The sequence below is a fragment of the Cyprinodon tularosa genome, unplaced genomic scaffold (genome assembly GCF_016077235.1).
Source record: "Cyprinodon tularosa strain WSP-4 unplaced genomic scaffold, ASM1607723v1 ctg289, whole genome shotgun sequence".
Taxonomy (NCBI): domain Eukaryota; kingdom Metazoa; phylum Chordata; class Actinopteri; order Cyprinodontiformes; family Cyprinodontidae; genus Cyprinodon; species Cyprinodon tularosa.
The window spans coordinates 909,477-922,963 of NW_024038995.1; the positions used below are offsets into that span (position 1 = coordinate 909,477).

Below are 13,487 nucleotides of genomic sequence, written 5' to 3' on the forward strand. Positions count from 1 at the left end.
TGACAGAGCTTCATGCAGCTAAGTTAAATGGCTTCCTCCCAGGACTCTCCCATCTAGACACAGCACATGGTGTTAACCCTATCCTAGCCAAACTGCCTTACAATCTTCAAGAAAGGTGGGTGACAAATGCCTCCAGATTTAAAAAGGAGAAAAAAGTGTCATATCCCCCATTCTCATTTTTTGTAGACTTCATAAACGACGAAGCCAAGATGCGCAACGACCCCAGCTTTGCTTATGTTACAGGAGCATTTGCAATGGGCAACAAAACAGAAAAGACATTTAAACCAAAATATCAAACCCCCATCTCTGTTAGAAAGACTGACGTGTCATATATCACAGAAACAAACCAAAAGACAAATGAAAGAGACATCACAGATCCAGAAAAGAACTGTCCACTTCATCACAAGCCACATCCTCTGAAAAAATGTAGGCTGTTTAGAAGTAAAAGTCTAACAGAGAGGAAGAACATTCTTAAAGAGAAAAATATCTGTTTTAAATGTTGCTCCTCTGCACGCCACATCGCTAAAGATTGTACCTGGCAGATAAAATGTGCAGAGTGTAATAGTGAAAACCACGTCACAGCTTTACACCCTGAGCCAATTTCACTCAAACCAGAGAGCTTTAGCTTTAGTGAAGATCATGGCGGGGAGCAAGAAGAGACCCGTACCATTGACGTGACAAATAAATGCACTGAAGTATGTGAAAACCTATTGGGTCCTAAGTCATGCTCTAAAATATGCTTGGCTAAAGTGTTCCCTGCTGGCCAACCAAACAGAGCAGTCAAATTGTATGTTGTCCTTGATGAGCAAAGTAATCGCTCGTTAGCAAAGACAGACTTTTTTGACATATTTGGCATCGAAGGAGTGTTGGAGCCGTACACTCTAAAAACTTGTGCAGGCGTCATGGATGTCAATGGCAGGCTTGCAAACAACTTTGTCATTGAATCGCTAGACAGCTCAGTACAAATCTCACTTCCTGCTCTCTTAGAGTGTGACATGCTACCCGATGACAGATCAGAGATTCCATCTCCAGAAGTAGCTAGCCTCTATCCTCACTTAAAAGCGGTCGCAGACAAAATACCAGCCATTGATCCCCATGCAGACATCCTCCTTTTACTTGGCAGAGATGTACTTCAGGTACACAAAGTTAGAGAACTGCACAATGGGCCCCGCAATGAGCCATATGCACAGCGTCTTGACCTCGGATGGGTCCTTGTAGGAGAGGTTTGTCTGGATAAAAAACACAAGCCAAAAAACATTAATGTTTACAGAACAAATATTCTTCAAGATGGACGTGCTACTCTTCTCAGTCCATGCGAAAGCGCCATCCTGGTAAAAGAGAGACTAAACAAAACAGCTGCTAACCCCAAACCCAACATACCATTCCGCTCCTTGGAGTTGGAACAGACAACCTCGGAAATAAGGTTTTCCAAAGAACAAAGGATGACGACAAACCTGCTCTCTCAATTGATGACAAAAGTTTCTTGGAGACATTAGACCAACAAGTATACAAGGACAGTTCAAACACATGGGTTGCTCCTTTACCGTTCCGGACACCACATGGTCGCCTCCCAAACAACAAGTCACAAGCTATGAAAAGATTAAAATCACTACAATACACACTGAACAAAAAACCTCAGATGAAAAAACATTTTATTGACTTTATGCAAAAGATGTTCGTTGCAGGTCAAGCAGAGCCAGCCCTGCCTCTGAGAGAAGACCAGGAGTGCTGGTATCTGCCCATATTTGGTGTGTACCACCCACAAAAGTTGGATCAGATAAGGGTAGTGTTCGACTCAAGTGCCAAACATGAAGGTGTCTCACTAAATGACATGCTTCTAAGCGGACCTGACATGAACAATACTTTGCTTGGAGTCCTTATCCGCTTCCGAAAAGAGCCAATCGCTGTTACAACTGACGTGCAGCAGATGTTTTACTGTTTTGCAGTTGATGAAAAACATCGTGACTTCTTAAGATTTTTGTGGTTTGAGGACAACGACCTGCAGAAACCCATCAGAGAGTTTAGGATGACAGTGCATGTGTTTGGCAACAGTCCATCGCCAGCTATAGCCATATACTGTCTCCGTCGTGCAGCTCTCGAAGCAGTAAATGCCACATCCGAGGCAATAGAGTTCATCACACGCAACTTTTATGTCGATGATGGGCTTGCATCTTTTCCCAATGCAGAAACAGCCATTGAGATAGTGCAAGTATCACAAGAAATGTTAGCAGAGTCAAATGTCCGACTGCACAAAGTAGCATCGAATAGTAATCATGTCATGCACGCTTTCCCAGCATCAGACAGAGCCAAAGACTTAAAGGACCTGGATCTCAGCACTGACCCCTCACCAGTGCAAAGGAGTTTAGGTCTCGCTTGGAACCTCGAAACTGACGCTTTCACCTTTCGTGTATCTCAAGAAGAGAAACCTGTGACAAAAAGAGGAATACTTTCAACAGTTAACAGCCTTTTTGACCCCCTTGGATTCGTGGCACCAGTGACCCTAGGGGGAAAGATGTTAATGCGAGACCTCTCCACAGAGCAGTATGAGTGGGATGCAGAGCTCCCAGCTTTAAAGCAGGAGCAATGGAAACTGTGGAAAGACTCCATAAGAGAACTAGATCATTTGCAAATCTCACGACCATACATCCCTGTTTCTCTCTCCACACAAACGCAATATAGAGAACTTTGTGTCTTCTCAGATGCGTCAAACACTGCTATTGCTGCAGTTGCCTACTTAAAGACTGTATCCATCTCTGGTGACATTCATGTAGGCTTCATTATGGGTAAATCCAAACTAGCTCCACGCCCAGCACATACCATTCCACGTCTTGAGCTTTGCGCTGCAGTCTTAGCTGTTGACATGGCAGACTTTATCAAAGATGAAATGGACATTACCTTTAACAAAGTGACATTCTATACAGATAGCAAAATTGTGTTAGGCTATATTCATAATGCTTCGCGTCGTTTCTACGTGTATGTGTCTAACAGAGTTACAAGAATCCGAAAGACTTCCCTTCCTAACCAGTGGCACTACATCAACACTGAGCAAAACCCTGCAGACCACGGGACGCGCCCGCTCACTGCTGCTCAGCTCAAGACCACCAACTGGTTTTCAGGGCCTTCGCTACTGGTAAAACCACGGAATGATGATACTGAGCAGAAAAGGTTTGAGTTAGTGGAACCAGACACAGACCAGGAGATCCATCCGGTTGTCACAACATTAAGTACAAATGTGTCAGAGAACAAGCTCGGAGCTAGCAGATTTGAAAGATTTTCCACTTGGAAATCATTAGTCCGAGGAGTTTCAAGTCTAATCAAAAGAGCAAAGACCTTGACTAACAATCAGGAAACACAAGCAAGCAGAAGTAATTACAGTGCTCAAGCAATTACAGTGATCATAAAAGCTGTACAACAAGACTGTTTCGCAAGGGAACTCAAATGCATTTCAAAAGGTGAACAACTCCCAAAACAAAGTCCACTGAAAAAGTTAACTCCATTCCTTGACAAAGAGGGATTAATAAGAGTACGTGGACGAACCTCTTCTGCAGAACTGTGTTTTGAGGAAAAACACCCTCTTATCATCCCAAAGAGTCACATTGCCACTCTTTTAGTAACACATTATCACGAGCAAGTTGCCCACCAGGGGCGCCACTTCTCTGAAGGAGCTGTAAGATCAGCAGGGCTATGGCTGATTGGAGGAAAGAGACTTGTGTCCAGCGTAATTCACAGATGTATCGCCTGTAAAAAGCTAAGAGGCAAACAAGAAATGCAACAAATGTCGGATTTGCCCTCAGACAGACTAACTCCTGAGCCACCCTTCACGCGAGTAGGGCTGGATGTTTTTGGCCCATGGACTGTGATCTCACGCAAAACCAGAGGAGGTCATGCTGAAAGTAAAAGGTGGGCCATCATCTTCTCTTGTCTCAGCAGCAGAGCAGTTCATATTGAAGTAATAGAATCCATGACAACTTCAAGCTTCATAAACGCATTGAGACGTTTCACTGCACTGAGAGGGCCTATCAAAATGCTGAGGTCAGACAGAGGAACGAACTTTATAGGAGCATGTAAAGAGCTGAACTTTAATTCAGATGATCCGGACATAAAAATTTACCTGCAGGACAACAAATGCACATGGACGTTCAATCCTCCCCACTCATCCCACATGGGTGGAGTATGGGAGAGAATGATTGGCATTGCAAGACGTATTTTGGAGGGTCTTTTACTCAAAACAAACATGCCATCGTTAACCAATGAAATGCTTATCACTCTAATGACAGAAGTTACTGCTATAATGAACTCAAGACCATTGGTTCCAATATCCTCAGACCCAGAATCACCAGCAGTCCTCACACCATCTATGCTGTTAACTCAAAAGATGGACTCACTTTCTGCACCCACAGGGGACATGCAGGACCTTTCACACAAACACTGGAAAAGAGTACAAGGACTAGCAGACGCATTCTGGAAGCGATGGAAGATGGACTACCTTACAACATTACAACCCAGAAGGAAATGGAATACTGAAAAGGACAATCTACAAGTTGGAGATGTCGTACTGGTCAAGGATGCCCAGGCTAAAAGAATAGACTGGCCTCTTGGACTTGTGGTCAAGGCTTTGCCTAGTCACGATAATAAAGTACGTAAGGTTGAAGTGAAGGTGTCTAAGCAGGGTATACCTAAAGTCTATCTAAGACCAATATCCGACGTGATCTTGTTGTTTCGTAAAGAAGCTGTTTAATGGTCTGGTATTAGTGGTATAATACATTATACCAGGCGGGGAGTGTGCTGTCTCCTAAGGATTTTTTCTGTTTCTAGCGCAGTTCTGCCCCCTTGTGGCGAGTCTGTTCAACCTGTTGTTAAAAGAAGGAATTTCTTCGGTTAGTTTCTATATTGTATACAAAGCAGTCAGGCAGGGATTACGGTGGATCTGCTGAGAAAATATCTTCCACGGAGCTTTTGGGAGCATATGCCTGTAAGTTTTCATTTTGTTGATGTGTTTTGTAACGACAGGTGTAATGTTTCAGTGTAGTTTTATGCCTAACGGCCGCTATAGTTATGCTAATTTATGCTAATTAGCCGCGGTTAAGCTAGCGGACTTTAGGGTGTTTATTTTACTTATTTCTGCAAGTAGATAATACTGCAGCTGTATTTTTCTGTTACAAATATGTACAAGCTACGTTTTTGACTCTATTTTTAATGCAAATACTGACTTATACTGTTTTTTATGTCTGTTTATTTGCAGTTTTACAAAATTATTATTGGCTGAAGCAATAAACATGACAGAGTCATTCAGCATTGTCTTCACGTCAAGTCTGTTCGCTATCTGCTAAACTAGACACTACATACGTTTAGTGAGGGCAGAATATATATATATATATATATATATATATATATATATATACACTCACCGGCCACTTTATTAGGTACACCTGTCCAACTGCTCATTAACACTTAATTTCTAAGCAGCCAATCACATGGCGGCAACTCAGTGCATTTAGGCATGTAGACATGGTCAAGACAATCTCCTGCAGTTCAAACCGAGCATCAGTATGGGGAAGAAAGGTGATTTGAGTGACTTTGAACATGGCATAATTGTTGGTGCCAGAAGGGCTGGTCTGAGTATTTCAGAAACTGCTGATCTACTGGGATTTTCACGCACAACCATCTCTAGGGTTTACAGAGAATGGTCCGAAAAAGAAAAAACATCCAGTGAGCGGCAGTTCTGTGGGCCGAAATGCCTTGTTGATGCCAGAGGTCAGAGGAGAATGGCCAGACTGGTTCGAGCTGATAGAAGGGCAACAGTGACTCAAATAACCACCCGTTACAACCAACGTGGGCAGAAGAGAATCTCTGAACGCACAGTACGTCAAACTTTGAGGCAGATGGGCTACAGCAGCAGAAGACCACACCGGGTGCCACTCCTTTCAGCTAAGAACAGGAAACTGAGGCTACAATTTGCACAAGCTCATCGAAATTGGACAATAGAAGATTGGAAAAACGTTGCCTGGTCTGATGAGTCTCGATTTCTGCTGCAACATTCGGATGGTAAGGTCAGAATTTGGCGTCTACAACATGAAAGCATGGATCCATCCTGCCTTGTATCAACGGTTCAGGCTGGTGGTGGTGGTGTCATGGTGTGGGGAATATTTTCTTGGCACTCTTTGGGCCCCTTGGTACCAATTGAGCATCGTTGCAACGCCACAGCCTGCCTGAGTATTGTTGCTGACCATGTCCATCCCTTTATGACCACAATGTACCCAACTTCTGATGGCTACTTTCAGCAGGATAATGCGCCATGTCATAAAGCTGGAATCATCTCAGACTGGTTTCTTGAACATGACAATGAGTTCACTGTACTCAAATGGCCTCCACAGTCACCAGATCTCAATCCAATAGAGCATCTTTGGGATGTGGTGGAACGGGAGATTCAAATCATGGATGTGCAGCCGACAAATCTGCGGCAACTGTGTGATGCCATCATGTCAATATGGACCAAACTCCCTGAGGAATGCTTCCAGCACCTTGTTGAATCTATGCCACGAAGAATTGAGGCAGTTCTGAAGGCAAAAGGGGGTCCAACCCGCTACTAGCATGGGGTACCTAATAAAGTGGCCGGTGAGTGTATATATATATATATATATATATATATATATATATATATATATATATATATATGTATATATACATAGAAAACACAGCAAAATCCTCATGTCATCTTTATGTTTTCCAGCCACTTTTTCTGAAATTTGCATTTTATTCTCTTTCCTATTCTATAGATTTCTCTCCGCCTTCTTTTCTTCTTTTCTGAACGTACGACTTTACGATCAACCAGAAGCAGTTCCACGCAAATATGTTGTTTTATAATTACCTGACGAAATTGTTTTTATAAAATTTTTTTTTTTTAATAAAGCTTTTTCAATGCCATAATAATCACATTTAATGAATTTCAATTCCAATTAAGGTCTTAATTAGAACAATTATAATTTAATGATTTTTAATGACCTGCGGAAACCTTGTAACCTTCAGGGGAGGCCGAGAAAAATATTTCCCCCAAAAAAACGAAAAGATTTGGATTTTCCTGAAAGTGTTTTAAAAGCTGAAGTCACAGAATGTCTAATATGGTCTTAAACGGGTGCTAAAAAGACAATATTATTACTATTATTATCATGTTGTAGAATCTGGGAAATCATCCAGAAAAATCACCTGGAATCTTCAAGAAGGCATTTTTAAATCTGCAGAACTAACATTGATCTTCCATTAAAACATCTATATTCCAACCAGGTTGGAATATAGAGGACACCCTAAGGAATATTATACCCTATAAATAAATGTAAATATAAATTCATAGAACGTAACTTGTAGGTGAAAGGATGTACAAACAAAGCAGGAAGCAAACAAACTAAAGTTTTTGGTATTATTTAGAAAGATACCCTGTCAGCTTTACACATCAAATAATATCGGGCTGAAATTTTAGGAAGCAACTCAAAAAGGTCCAGAAAAATAACCTTTAAACTGGGAAAGTTTTCTAAGAAAACAGCATAATGCTTTGGGAAGGAACTTTTTAGATTCAGAAGAGTAACCTTTATATCCAAGGAACATATCTGTTAAATTACAAATCCACGGATAATCTGTGGAGAGTATCCTGTAAGCTCCATAAAACCTGATCAGTTCTATAATATTAAATGAGCATTGTAGCACTTTTGTTTATAGATACATACAGACATAATGAAAGTAGACATTAGGTCCAACCTGGTTACAGTTGATCTATTGTTATTTCAGAGTTATAGGTGATGCTATTAGCTAATCCCACCATTATTCTATGGTGGAAAGATTCATAATGTTACGAATATAGATCCAAAGTACTTTACTGGCTTTGGGGGAGATTCAGAGAAAGTAACCTGCAAATTCAACTACTTGAAAGTGACCTGAATGGTTCAGAAAGCACCGGATCAGACGTGTCTTTATAAAACAGGTCTCTGAATGTTCCCTCAGCTGAAGGAACCTTTATTTAATCAAACCTGCTGCTGAAATCCATCCTATTCCAATAAATTCAACCAAATCCCGGATGTAATCAAACCGTATTATTGACATTCTGAGTGGGATGGATGGAGGTTTGTTTTCCCAGCACTGAGCATGTTTTAACTTCTAACTAATCTGCTGTCATATCACAAAGCTCGTTAGTTCCCTCCTGCCTGCCTGAGCTTGATTTGTTGCTTCTATGATTGTATGAAAACAGAAACGCACACAAAGCATCTTCGGATGCATCTTTGTGTGAGGAATCTAAACAAAGCTGAATGATCTGAAATCTGAGATCCACTTTTATCACGATAAACATTAAACAAAGAGAAAAGAAAAAAAAACGCAGCAAAGTGAGCTTCCAGCTCCACATTAATGCTGGGATGTACGGCTAACCGAATGCCCTGTTTGGGTCATTGAGCTGCTGAAGGAGGACGTTTTGTTTGCAGAAGTAAAGAAAGAGTTTGAATGAATTCAAATAAAAGTTCTATTTGGAAAAGAAACAGGCAGACAGGACCAAAGATCCTTTATAGAACTAAACAGAGGAGATTCCTTTGTTGCATTTTATTATGTGCCAACATCAGCTGATAGCTGCACTGTTATGTCTCTCTTTTCCTCTGCTGTTTAGTGTAAACTCACACAGGATGCATGCAGGCACAACTCAACACAAAAACAAAGCTCTTCTTTTTTGTATCAATAATTTTAACAAAGAAATCCTTTTTATTTTAATAATGACAGGGTCATACACATATGTGGAGTGGAGCTACTGAGCTGAGGACCAGATCATGTAAAGGAAAGAAAAAATTTGGCTAAACGGCTAAAGTTTGAGCTTGGAAATGTTCACTTTTCAGCAGCTGTTCGTTGCAAACTAAAAAAGTTTATTATCCCTAAAGGGAGCCGTGACGTCATCTAAAGTGAGACCAGAATCCACCAGTAACTGAAGGTTGTAAAATGTTTATATGCACATAAATCCTTATCAAACCAGCTATTAATAATGACAGCAGGCAGCAGCACAGGTTCAGTTTAAAGCAGAACATGTGAGCTGTTCCATCTTATTACGTTACTATATTTTCAATGCTACTTTAACTTGGAATAAAACAAAAAAAGAGCTCAGCGTTTAACACATTTTAAAAGTTTACGCATTAAACATTTTCCAACTTCATGTTTAATGCAAGACAGATATTTTTATCCTCTTTATACGGCTCTGCTGCTCTCTCCCACTTAAAAAAAAAGTATCTCATCTGCTTTGGCTGATTTTTATTGCTTTCCCTGCAGGGCAACCAGATACTCCGCCAGAGAGCCCGCTTCCTCCCTTCATCTGTTCCTCGCTCACCTCCTGTGAGAGGTCACGCCCTGCCTTCCCTCCTTTTCTCCCCTGCAGCTCTGACCAACTGCAGCAGCAGCAGGAGAAACAAACCCGCCCTGGCATGCCTCAGCCTTTACTCCCAGCCCTCCAAGAAGCCGGCAGACCCAGACTGGGAGCAAGTTCATGTAAAAACATCCAAAATGCATAAACTATTTCAGCTTACATTAATGTTTTATTAATCCATTAGTTCTGAAACAGTAGACCAATATGAATGTATTGAATATAAGGATTAGAGAATCTAACTGCTGCTTGCAGAACAACGATGCAGCTTATTAACATCAGATGCAAACATCAGCATCTGGAATTTATAAAACTCACCAAGGATGAATTATTGGCAACTATACAATGCAAACATTTAAAGTATTTAGTGCCTTTACAGTTACTTTGCAATGAAATCACGGTGAGCAGATATGAGATTCTGATAGTATAATTATTCTAAGGTAAAATACTAGAATCAGTATTTCAGTACTACTTCAGTAGAATGTTTAGATCAGTCTGTTTGTGCTTTTTGGTGTCTATTTTCTTTCTTAAATCAACAGGAAAATGTAGCTTACCATAACACACCAGAGGTGGGTAGTAGTGAGTTACATTTCCTTGATTACATTTTTACACAAAATTTACTTACAGAAGTAGTTTTATTGCACTGTGCTTATTAATTTTACTTGAGTAATATTATTGGAAAGTATTGCTTACTTTAACCTGAGTAAATCTGGCACAATTGCTTACAATTTATGTTAATAGATTTCTTGTTTGTAAACAGGTTTTGCTGTTTTATAGGTGTAATTATCTGCTCTGCTCATAGAAGCCATTTTTAGGTCCACTGAACATACAGTAAACAGTGGATGTTGTCATTCTATTCATTGTGTCACTCTTTAAACATAGATTAAATTGTGTCTAAAACAATATTCCTGCAGGTGCAGGAAGTTTGGTTTAGAGATACTTGACTGATCCTGACCTTAACCTATTAAATACACCTTTAGGATGAACTAGCGTGGAGCATTGAATTCTGGGTTTTATATCTGATTATGAACCCCTCCCCGCAAACCTAGATGTTTATAGAATAGTTGGTCTGCAATGCGGATCCATCTAAAAATATGACACTCGAGATGAAAAACAAAAGGTAATGAAATTTCATATATATGCTAAAATAGAGGGCATTAACTGCTTTAAGTATATTGGTTTAAAATAATCTATTTAGTAAAGAGTTTCTTCTGCTAGAAGTTATTCGCTAGTTATGTTAGACATTGGATATTTTTGCTTTCTACCAAGCATTCTTTTATAATTTTAGCTTTCCGATTTTATTATTTTTAAATATTAATCACAGGATTGTGATTAGTAAGCTGTTCAAGATCATCTATCAGATACTTTTTTTACTCTAACTTAGGTTGTTTCTGCTTGCTTACTTCTTACTTTTACTTTAGTAGAAATATGTTGAAGTAGCCCTGCCTTCACTTACAAAGTAAGTAAGACAAATTTTCAATGATTGATTGATTGATAGGTAGATAGATAGATAGATTGATTGATTCAATCAGTTTTCAGGATCTGCAGACTCTTGTTTTGAACTTACCTTCCAGTTCACAGCCCAGCAGCTCCAAACGCAGACCCATGCCCTCTGCAGTCGCTCTCTCTGGGTAGATCCGGACGAATCGTGTCAGAAGTGGACTGAGTGATCTCAGCTCTGGGGTTTCATGGTTCTGATTTCCAATAAATATCTGGAAAAAAACCCCAAAGTAAATACAGAAGTTAGCTTTTAAATTTATCCCTACATGAAGTGAAGCAGTTTCCAGATCTCGTCAGAATAGAGCTGTCTTTAGTCAGGTGTTTTAGAAATAATTCATGAATTCTCGCTGATGCTGAGGTCAACACAAGGAACAGCATAAAAAAATGTTACTGATGAGGCCTTTCTTTCAAACTGACAGAAACCTAATAGAAAAAAGAAAAAGAGGGATGTTTTTGTGATCTTAAAAAAGCGTTCTGCTCTCTATTCTGCAGGTTTCAACTGTTTCCTTAACATAAATCTCATAAAAACACCTGAATTCATCCAAATCAGGCGTGTTTTATGAAAAGCAGCTACAACCAGGACAGAAATGAAGGTTTTATGTCTTTTTCAGAACACATTCTTAAGCGTTGGAAATTAAAAACATGTCCTCCTTGTGCTGCAAATCATTAAACGTTGGTGTATACATTTTCAGCAGTGGCTTCCTTTACGATAACAGAAATAGTTCGTCATCCAGCGTGCGTGCTTCAGACGGAGCTTGTAGAAGCATAAATTCTGGCGCCGGCTCCGGTCTCGCTGAGCCTTCTCGCTCCAACTTCTGAGGAGCTGTTTTTGCAAAGGAACAACACAGGAAGCAGAGGGGAAGGCGTGGAGAGGACGGATGGAGAAGCATGCCGAGCTCAGCCTAGAGTAAATCAGCAGGAGGCTGACAGCCATAAGGAACGCATACAGGAGGATGTAGCACCAACTGGACCGGGTCGAGGAGGGGAAACTGGGTCTTAGGAGCAACAGCGTGGCTTTCCTGTTGTGGGCAGGGACTAAAGGATTCCTGGGTTCAAACACCTTCCAGATCTGAATCCAGAAACAATGCTGAGCTGCCTATCCTAATCCCCATTAGATGTAATGTTGTAAATCCAAATGCGAGTGATTTTAAGGGATCTAACCTTGGGCTTTGTGGTGTTCTCCTCCTTAATGATGGTCCAGTGGTCTCCGTCCAGGCTGTGGCCCAGCTTAAACCTCTTCATATAAACGTTGCGGTCGCGGTGTTTTCCTCCCTGGATCACCACACCGCTCAGCATTTTGTCCTGGCCCAAATCCACCTGAAGGGAGCACATTTTATTAGGATTTAATGCTCTGGGATAATAATATATGAAAATAAACAATGACTCTAAGCTACTAACGCCTGAGGAAAGCCACTAAAACAGAATAAACGATATTGACTTTCTTTTATTGTTGACTATCTAAAGGAAAATCTTCATAAACTGTCTGTGCTGAACATCGGACCATTTGTTTGAAGCAGAAGCTCAGAGGCAGCCGAGCTACAAACCAACCTGTAACCACTCGTTTCTAAAGGGCTGCTTGGTCTGCTGCCCGGTCCACCCCGACCGGCCCGTCAATAACCGGACGTTCTCAGCCACCCAGCCCCGGTCTGCGAAGGACGAGGCGCTGATCTGAGCGTCGGAGATCTGCCCTGACACCATGCCTAACATCGACGAGCACGGGTAGTCTGGAAAAAAGACCAGAACGGATTAAATGGTCTGAGGTTTGGGAACTTTGAAGACCTGTAGGGTTTGATAAGGAACAAATCAGCAAAACCATCTGGATTTTTTGGTGATGTGTTTATTTGAATGAAGCTGTTAAAATAATCATCATTGATGATGTGTGAGTTTATTACACCTTAATATTAGCTGCCTGCTGCGTGTTTGAACTGATGTTTTCCTCTAATTCAGACAGTTCCTCTGTCCGGATATACAGTTCTAATCTTCATTCTGTACTTGGCAAAGATTTGGGAATGGAATGAGAGCGCTGTCCTTCAGCTATGAACAAAGTGTAATATTTTGATAAGGCTGGAGCCATGGATGTCTACTCATCTGCTAACGTGTATGATGTAATGATGTGACAGACTTCTCTGATCTGAGTAAGATTACAATTTCTATCAAAATATGTTGTCATGTCTCCTGGTTATTTACCGGTAATACATATAAGTAATGAAGTAAGAGAACCGGAGAGATAGAGCTTCAAGGTGTAAACACAGAGTCTATCTTTAACAACACAAAGGGATAAAGGTTTTCTGGGGTCCAGATAAACACTATCATCTAAATTTATGGGGGATCTATTTTTTTAATTGTTATTAGAAGTCTAATTGCATAGGTCAGTTATGAGCAGTCAATATGTTACCAGCAGCAGAGAACAAACCGATGAAAGTGAATCCAGTTTGGAGACAATTTCATTTTTAATAAACTTGATCTATACAAAAAACTTTTTAAAATCTTTAATTAACAAGACAACATTAAACATTTGTGTTTTAAAATAATTTTTTAGTTTAAATTCATTTTTGCTGAAAGTGAATCTTAGGGTGATTCATAATTCATACAAATCTTGATTATA

General features: G+C 40.4%; 1 protein-coding gene across 2 annotated transcripts in view; it reads right to left on the minus strand.

Annotated features, from left to right (window-relative positions):
* Nucleotides 1-13,487, minus strand: part of LOC119787133 (neuropilin-1a-like) — a 106,842-nt gene that overhangs the window by 17,120 nt on the left and 76,235 nt on the right. For both annotated transcript variants that reach the window (XM_038290776.1, XM_038290777.1), the window contains exons 9-11: nucleotides 12,431-12,606; nucleotides 12,044-12,199; nucleotides 10,950-11,094 (exon numbers count right to left, since the gene is read on the minus strand). In XM_038290776.1, the coding sequence (XP_038146704.1) occupies nucleotides 10,950-11,094; nucleotides 12,044-12,199; nucleotides 12,431-12,606 (477 nt within the window). The remainder of the gene's footprint in view (nucleotides 1-10,949; nucleotides 11,095-12,043; nucleotides 12,200-12,430; nucleotides 12,607-13,487) is intronic.